General features: G+C 31.8%; 1 protein-coding gene across 10 annotated transcripts; it reads left to right on the top strand.

The window, feature by feature from the left end:
- Positions 1–3,207: 3,207 nt before the first annotated feature.
- LOC101489228 (diacylglycerol kinase 5-like) lies at positions 3,208–6,767 on the top strand. Of its 10 annotated transcripts, XM_027332333.2 has the most exons (9): positions 3,222–3,779; positions 3,935–4,018; positions 4,504–4,626; positions 5,119–5,144; positions 5,236–5,318; positions 5,423–5,490; positions 5,786–5,872; positions 6,093–6,164; positions 6,574–6,767. In XM_027332333.2, exons 5-9 carry the CDS (start codon positions 5,238–5,240, stop codon positions 6,593–6,595), a joined length of 330 nt encoding a protein of 109 aa, XP_027188134.1. In that variant the 5' UTR covers positions 3,222–3,779; positions 3,935–4,018; positions 4,504–4,626; positions 5,119–5,144; positions 5,236–5,237; the 3' UTR covers positions 6,596–6,767. The 10 variants fall into 10 exon arrangements, with proteins under 10 accessions (XP_027188145.1, XP_012573406.2, XP_027188136.1 ...); XM_027332335.2 differs by having other exon boundaries at positions 3,211–3,779; positions 4,504–5,144; XM_027332337.2 differs by having other exon boundaries at positions 3,218–3,779; positions 5,119–5,318.
- The last annotated feature ends 2,734 nt before the right edge of the window (positions 6,768–9,501 follow it).

Genomic DNA, 9,501 nt, shown 5'->3' with positions numbered 1-9,501 from the left:
TGCTCGGTACAAAACTCCAAAAATAATTACAACAAAGCTAATAGTTAATAATACAATTTTTCTATTCTTTTGCACATGACCTTCACAATATATAACCCATTTGCATCTCCACCATTCCATTATTTTACTATTAAATCAAGGGCTGCAGTAAGATTGGCCCAAAATGGACCAATTTTTTAATAGGTTCATTCTATACAAACTTGAAAGTTATTCTTGAATATGACATTCTTTTGTTTCTTGAAGATGAGAGTTTTTTTTTTGTTCTTCTTTTAAAACTAGAGCTTTTGTTAAATTTTTTTAAAGAAATTTGTTGTTAGTTTTTTTATTTTATTTTTATATAACCGTTATATATATAGAATAGTGTCTTTCAAACTATCCTCTTTGACCTTTCTTATGGTGCTTAGGGCTGGACAAGAACCCGCATCCCGAAAAAAATCGAGCAGTCTGCGGCCCAATTTCTGTAACGGACGGGCCAGAGCGGGTCCGTGGGTCTAGGGGTCAAAGAAAACGGATCCGTGTGGTTTAAAACGGGCGAGTTCGGTTAAAGATTTTTGGACCACAGATACCCGAACCCGCCCGACTCAAATATTATATTTTAAAATACCAAGTTGTTGTCCAAAAAACTGGTAGGCCCTCATTACAATAAAAAGGCCCAAATCCAGTAAACCCACTATTCCATCCTTACTTAGTCTTCACCCACACTTTCACTCAACAACAAACCCTAAAATTTTCATCTCATCACTCTCACTCACAACTCATACACTCAGACCCATTCAACAATAAACCACCACCACCTCCATTTTGAATCCATCACCAACTCCAATGTTTTTTGTTTCGAAGCCACCATCGCCGATTCTTCTTGTGCAAAGCCTCAACACACCTCCATCATTTATGTTTCTAACTTAACAAAAACTAGCCACTGGTTTTGTCGACCATAATACCCTCATTCTTTTTTTCTTTTTCTTCTCACCAACTGTTAATGGAGAAAAGATGCTTCGCAAACGCACATAGGTACACGCAACATGATCTGAGTTTCTTGTTTTGTTTTTAACAATCTTAGTTAGGGTTTTTAACACATGTTTTTACTTATTCAAAGCACACTAAGTTTTTTGTTAGATTTTTCTTTCTCTTACGAATGGGGTTTGATTAAATAACTTCATTTTTTCATCCATGTTAAGGTACCGGATCTATTGAGCGTGCCATTTTTTTTGTGTTTGAAGGTCGTCATCACTGTGAGCAAGAACAAAAAGGTTAGGGTTGACTGTATAATGGGTCATTTAGGGTTTTTGAATTTGTTTTCAGTTTTATGACTTATGAAATTTTGAATCTGTTAAAGTTTTGTTTTTGTTCTGGGTTAGATTTCTGAAAGTGTATTATATAATGAGTCTTTTAGGGTTTCTGAAAGTTTTATCTTTTGGGTCTTATGATTTCTTTCTGTTTTTGTTAAGTTTGGTTCAATGTGTTTAACTTAGGGTTTCTCTTGAAGGTTTTATTTTCCATTTATATGTGTATATATTTAAAAAGATTTTAGTTAATGTTAGGTTTTTATGCACAATTTGAATTGATTTATTTAATGTGATTTAATTGGGGTTTGTTCTATATTTAAGATTATCAACCCTTCATTAGCGGAGGAGGTATAAAGCAAGAGCCCTTTGAGTGTATGCTTATGTTTCTTTTTTTCAAATTCTGTTTGTTATTTCTAAAGCATTCTTCTCTTTTATATTACTGTAATGCATGTTTATGTTTCGTCTTAATGTTTGCTTCTGTTTTTTCTAAATGTATTGTATGTTACTTTTGTGTGTGTGTGTAAATGTAATCCATGCTTCTAACAGCTAGTTGAATGTAATGTATGACATTGTTTTTTTCAAGTGTATTTGTATGTTTAAGTTTCTTTTTCCAAGGAATGTCACTAGGAAATGCAGCTGCATGTAGCTTATCATCACAACCAGAGACACACCAATCTTGTTATACTTGATTAAAATTGTTGTATGTCATTGCCATCTTTTAACTTATTACTAATTTGGTTGTGCTTGATTTTATCAATGTATGCCACTGCCATTTTTTTTTTTAACTTATTACTAATTTTAAGTTTTTGAAATGATGCCTAAACTTTGTTTTTGTACATTATTCACTGTTATTTTAAATTTTATGTTGTTTTAAATTAAGTTTTATGATAGTTAATTAAGTTTAGTAAATAATTGTTAATTTGTGAGTATTCAATGAAGCAAATATATTTGGTTTGTGGTGTTAATTTGTGTTATGTGTTTCAAGTTCAAATTTATCTTAATTTGTGATTTATGTTTGATAAGGTGAGGATAATACATTAGAAATAATTTGTATAAATTGACTTACATTTGTTATCTATTTCTCAGGTTGTACATTGAAGATTACAAGTTGATGAGAATTATAATTTCATCTGTATAATTTGTATTGATTTGTAATATTGTCAATTATCAAGTCATTTGAAATATGCACTCTGCTTGTGTGACATTAGTCAAATTTAAGTTGTGTATGCTTAATTTGATATTAATCTGTAACATGTGAAAATTTGAATTTGTAGCTATGATTGAATCATATAATGATCAAATTTGACCAAATTGGAGACAGTAGCCAAGTGGGCCAGCAATAGAAAAATACCAAACATGTTAAAATGAACAAAAAATTTAAAGTCTACATAACAGGTTAAATAATTGCCTCAAAAATGGGTTAAAAAAGCCCAAAAATCGGTTTTCATAAAAAAAATGCTATTGGACTAAATATTCTGTATGACCTAATAATTGGTCCAAATCGAATTAACCCAACCATTTTATCCGATAACCCGTGAACTTGTGACTCGTCTAAACCGTATCAAAAAATTGACTACATTGGATATGTGTTATTCACCCGTAGTTGTTTTTGAATCCAAACCCGTCTGAACTGATCGAATGTCCAGCCCTAGTGGTACTAACCAAATGGAGTAGCACCCAAAAAAAAAAATCCTAAAATCTTAGCTAGAGATAGAAAGAGAAACTTAAGAGAGATGGGAAACAACACCTTCTGACACGAGAAGATCGAACGTTGAACCGAGAATTCTAAGGAATTTTTGTTTTATTATTCATTTATTTATTCAATTAAATAAAAAACGCACACACATAAACAAGTCAGGGAAACTGAAAAGGAAAGAGACTTGAAAAAATAATAAAAATATAAAACAAAAAACACAAAAGCGTCTAATAAGTTCTCTTCATGTAAGAATGTGGGTCCCACTTTTTCTCTCCTCTTCCTACCTCTAAATACAACTCACGCTTTTCTCTCTCTCTCTCTCTTATTTTTCCATCATCCTTGGTTTTTTGATTCGGCATTGCAAATTACACACCAATCGCTCAAAACCTTCAAAGATTCTCTCTCTCTAAAATACTCCATTTTTTTCTTCATCTGGTTGTGGTGTAGGGACTGTGTTTTTTTCCCCTCATTATTTTTTTTGCCGTCAAAATTAACCTCATGGTACCTTTTCCAACAAAGGGTCGCACCCGGTTTCTTGCCGCGGAATCTGTTCAACAGTAACAATCTTTTTTTATTTTATTTTATTTGTGTATTGGGATTTAGTGCTTCTTCTACTTGTTCTTTTCCAATGACTACGAAATGGGTGCAGTTTGTTCAAATTTGTTGATTGAAAGTGTAAAGTAATGAACTTTGTTGATTAAAGAAAGGAATAAATGGTTGATAAATTTATTTTCTTTTCGCATATTTGACTGGAACCCTAAAATTTCAAATCCAAATTCTCGCATTCTACATCACAGGTAAGAACTTCTTGATTCGCCATCGTGACATTCTCCTTCTTTATGGTTGTGTGTTATTTTTCCATTTACTTCTCATTAATTGATTAAAAAAACTAAAACCCCAATTTTATTTTGAAACCCTAACTCTTCCTCTGTGTATGTTTTTGTTGCAACAGGCAAGCCATGGGAAAGTTTCAAAAGAGTTAATTAACCGTCTTATGAGTATTCTTGGGCACTTGATGCAACTCAGAACATTAAAGGTATTGCAGCTGTTAAATATAAACAAATAACCCTTCACTGTCAGTTGTGTCAGATTTCAACTTTAGTCCCCCCTGCACCACTTTTAGGGTATTTCAGAGAAAAACAAGCATGAAGGATTATATTGTCAAATTCCAAATTTTAGTACTCTCGAGTGGTTTTTCTAACTGTTATTCAGTTGAGGCATTTTCAGATCAAGTCATTAAGGCTAAGGAAATGAAAATAGACAAGTAATGAGTTCTAGGCCTATTCTTAAATCCTATAACTAGGATAGTTATGTCTTAATTTTGATAATTAGATGACTTAGGCTACTGCCAGTACCTTTTTATTGTTTTAACTTTGTGAAGTTTTTATTTGTCCCCTGAATCAGAAATAAAAATATGAATGGTTAAGAGTTGCTTCTGTTTATATTCTGTATTTAGTTTTTGCATATATTTCTTCTACAAATGCTGTTTAATAATTGTTATTGGTTCGTCTACCACTTCAGCTGGCATATTCTTATGAGGATGAAAGCTCCAAAAGAAGGTTCATGTGATCCAATTCCGCCACTTGAGCTGCCACATTCTTTACATGATTTTCATCGTGTATCTGAAGCCAATAACTTAATATGGTAATACATCATACCATTAACTATATTGAAGATTAATTAGATGATTTTGAGTTTGTAAATATCTATTTTTCATTATCAACAGTAGAAGCCTAATTGCTCCAGGGACACTGCAAACTAGTAAACCAATTTTTTTTGTAGATTTTAATCACTTTTCTTCTTGATTTTAATATTTGAGTTTGTGGATATTGAAACTGAGGGGTGACATTACTTATTTTCAGAGATTTGTTTTATTTTAATTTTGAGTTTTTAGAAGGTTGCCTTCTATCCTATTTACCTTACTTCCTCTTTGTTTTGAACTCTTTGTCAAGAAGGTTGCCACACTCTTCGTGGAGTAAGTAAGAATAATTGTTCCTCATTTCTTCTACACCTGCACTTTTTATTGTGCATAGACCATATAACTGCATTTTTCATTATGGAAGAATTAATTCATCTAGTTGCCACTTCATTATGTCATTTAAATTTGGTCTTTTCCAATCTGTTGATCTTTTACAGGTTAGGTAATATCAAATGCTTACTATGTAAGTTACAGTATAAATAAATATTACTTTTTTGCTTTTCGGTCCTCCAAACTTCAGTACTAGTTAAATGATCTGTTATTGGTGATTATAGGAATGAATATTCAAGTATCTTATGCATTCCATTCTGAGCAAAAGTTAAATCCTGAAAAGTTCAAAAACCAGTTGGTGAATCAGGTATGTAGTTGTTCCTTCAGTAGTGATATGTGCAGATGATTGATAGCATAACATGTTTGATTAAGATCTGATACTGTGTTTCCTAATTTCGATCGCCATTTTAGAGTACATATGCTAAGCTTGGATGCACACAAGGACGGTTTTTTGCACCTTTAGTCCATCCTGCTTCCAGGTCAGTTCACTAAGATCTGTCATTGATAGCACAGATGACTTGCATAGTAGGCTATTTGGATTTCATTTTAGGTTTTATGATTTTGGCTTATAGATCTTCACTATGCAGAGTTTGTCTCTATTTCTGAATGCTGAATTTCTTTCTATCCAAGTAGGAATTTGATAAAAAAATATTACTCAATTGTTTAGACAGTTTAAAACAATCAAATAAAATATGTTGTTATATTCATGTATTTTTCATGCAAAACACATAATTTCGTTTGTCTAAATAGGTAAATATAATATGATTTTCTAAGGCAGGAACATAGGACAACTTGCAAAAGTGAAGTTTATTCAAAGACAAGGTCAATGGCAAGACCTAGACATACCTGGGTACCTCCCAGGTAAATCATTTTTATATATTATCTATAAATCTTTATTAAACCATACAAAAGTGAATATTTAAAAAATATACAGCTTAGTGAAAAAAAACATTTTCAACTTCACAGAGATAAAATATTTTGACAGTATATTGTACTTTTGAAAAAAGATCCTGAGGAAATATCATTATAATTTATATAGCCAGAGTAAGATATTAATTCTTCATATTGTTCATTACTGCAGTGGATGCCATTTGTGGAAACTTGAATGCTGGAGATTTGAAAAGGCCCAATTCTTGAAAAGCATCGTCAAAAGGTTAAACAACTAGATAGGATATTCAATCTTGGTTACATTGTAATGTTTGATTCATAGAGTGAACAATGCTGGGTTTCATCAGTTAAATAACATAGATTTACCATAAGTACAAGCTTTATCATTTGCAAAACTATGAAGCATAGGTACTTCTAAAATAGGGAAGTATCCGTACCAGGTACTTACGCGGCTCTGATACTTTATGGGACTCGTGAGTACACTGATTTCATAGCATATTTTACTAATATTAATTTTGATTTTGTTGATGTCATTCCCAACATTTCATGTCAGTTTTATCATTCAAATATGTAGTTCATAGCAATTTATGATGATTTGTTGATTCTGCAGTTAATAGATGAGAAATCTGCCTATTATTTATATTAGTTAATTAAAATTTGCAATCATGTTTTAGGTGGGATGAACATAGGAAGTAGCTTTCAGCATCATGAATACCTTACGACCCACCCGTGTTTTATCAATGAGTTTATTGCTATTGTTATCAAATATTCTTTATATTGTTCATTTCCTGTCACAAACAATTGCGTAATTATATGCTCTTATTTTCTGTTATTCTCATTAAATTCAAAAGCTCTACACTTGATATCATTATGAGAGTTTAGATGCTTATAAAATATAATTAATCCATGGAGTTGGGCTTAGTGAAAGCGCTATAAAAGCTTTATTAAACACCTACGGCAGCGTTTTAAAAAAAATGCTATTAAATGCTCACGAGAACGTTTTTCTTGGAAAAGTGCTGTCAAATGACATCTATAACAGCATTTTTTTCTTCCAAAAAGCACTATAAAATTCTACCTTTTAAAAATACATATCACATATGTTAATGTTTTTTACATTTTAAATGCGTTGTTGTATCTTTTAAAAACACTATATATTATAACGTTTAAAAGTGCTCTTATATACATCGAAAAATTGTTGTTAAAACCTAATTTAGGTGTAGTGTAAGTGATAAATGATAGTTGATAAGCGATAAGTGATAGTTGAGGAGTGATAAATGATAGCTAATAAGTGATAGTTGATAAATGAATAGCTAATAAGTGATATGTGATAAATGATAGGTTATAGCTGATAAGTAATAGTTGATAAGTGATAGTTGATATTTTATAAGTGATGAGTGATGTCTGATAAGTGATAAGTGATAGGTGATAATTGATAAGTGATAAGTTGTAGCCGCTAAGTGATAGGTGATAGCTGATAAGTGATAGTTGATAAGTGATAAATGATAGTTGATAAGTGATAAGTGATAAATGATAAGTGATAGGTGATAAGTGATAAGTGATAAGTGATATGTGATATGTGATAGGTGATATGCGATAAGTGATAGGTGATAAGTGATAGAGGATAGGCGATTTGCGATAGGCAATAAGTGATAAGTGATAAATGAGTGATAAGTGATAGGTGATAGTTGATAAGTGATAAGTGATAAGTGATAAGTTGTAGGTGATATGTTATAGTTGATAAGTGATAAGTGATAGTTGATAAATGATAAGTGATAAATGATAAGTGAGTGATAAGTGATATGTGATAGTTGATAAGTGATAGGCGATAAGTGATAAACGATAGGCGATAGGTGATAAGTTGTAGGTGATAAGTGATAAGTGATAGGCGATAAGCGATAGGCGATAGGTGATAGGCGATATGTGATAAGTTGTAGGCGATAAGTGATAAATGATAAGTGAGTGATAAGTGATAGGTGATAGTTGATAAGTGATAGGCGATAAGTGATAAGCGATAGGCGATAGGTGATAAGTTGTAAGTGATAAGTGATAAGTGATATGCGATAAGTGATAGGCGATAAGTGATAGGGGATAAACGATAGGCGATAAGTTGTAGGCGATAAGTGATAAGTGATAGGCGATAAGTGATAAGTGATAGGCGATAGGCGATAAGTTGTAGGCGATAAGTGATAAATGATAAGTGAATGATAAGTGATAGGTGATAGTTGATAAGTGATAGGCGATAAGTGATAAGTGATAGGCGATAGGTGATAAGTTGTAGGTGATAAGTGATAAGTGATATGCGATAGGCGATAAGTGATAAGTGATAGGCGATAAGTGATAAGTGATAGGTGATAAGTGATAAGCGATAGGCGATAAGTGATAAGTGATAGGTGATAGTTGATAAGTGATAAGTGATAAGCGATAAGTGATAAGTGATAGGCGATAAGTTGTAGGTGATAGGTGATAGTTGATAAATGATAAGTGATAGGCGATAAGTGATAAGCGATAGGCGATAAGTGATAAGCGATAGACGATAAGCGATAGGCGATAAGTTGTAGGCGATAAGTGATAAGTGATAGGCGATAAGTGATAAATGATAGGTGATAGATGATAAGTGATAGGTGATAGGCGATAGGCGATAAGTTGTAGGTGATAGGTGATAGGCGATAGGCGGTAGGAGATAAGTTGTAGGTGATAGGTGATATGTGATATGTGATATAGGTGAAAGCTGATAGGTGATAGGTGAAAGCTGATAGTTGATAGTTGATAGATGATATATGTGATATGTGATATAGGTGAAAGCTGATAGCTGATAGGTGATATAGGTGAAAGCTGATAGGTGATATAGGTGAAAGCTGATAGGAGATAGCTGATAGCTGATAGGTGGTAGGTGATAGGTGACAACTGACAACTGATAGGTGATAAGTGATAAGTGATAAGTGATAGCTGAAAACTGACAACTGATAGCTGAAAACTGAAAACTGATAGGTGATAGATGATAAGTGATAGCTGAAAAGTGACAACTGATAGGTGACAACTGATAGCTGAAAACTGACAACTGATAGGTGGCAGTTGATAGTTGATAAATAATAAGTGATAACAAGTGATAGCTGATAGCTGAATTCCAAGATCTTGTTTCCATCATTTTTTATATTGATTGTTCATTTCACTCGATATGTTTCTCATGTTTCCTCATTTCTTTTATCTCTTACTATATTTATCTCGTTTATGACTTTTGTGGTAGAAAATCCAAAAATTGTAACAAATCATGTAATAAAAAAACATTGTAATTCATTTATTTATTTTGGTACAACGTTTATATTTTTTTTTATTACAATATAACCATAAATTTGAAGAGTTCTCCAAAAGTTTAGCAAACTTTATGTGTATAAATAGTAAATTTAATTTTATGAATTTCTTGTCAGATGAATAAGATTAAATTTTTTTGGAGTTATTTTGACAAAAAATTAAAGAAATTGAGTCTATCAAATAGTGTGTTCCAACAACTCAAAAATTAAAAATATATCATATATATTTACCTTTTAATAAAAGATTTATATGTGTTTTAAGAAAAATTTGGTATTCAACTTGATTTTTGTTTA

The sequence above is a fragment of the Cicer arietinum genome, chromosome 1, assembly GCF_000331145.2.
Source record: "Cicer arietinum cultivar CDC Frontier isolate Library 1 chromosome 1, Cicar.CDCFrontier_v2.0, whole genome shotgun sequence".
In the NCBI taxonomy this organism is placed as follows: Eukaryota; Viridiplantae; Streptophyta; class Magnoliopsida; order Fabales; family Fabaceae; genus Cicer; species Cicer arietinum.
Note: the sequence above shows the minus strand (reverse complement) of the source record. Positions and strands in the feature narration are given on the sequence as shown.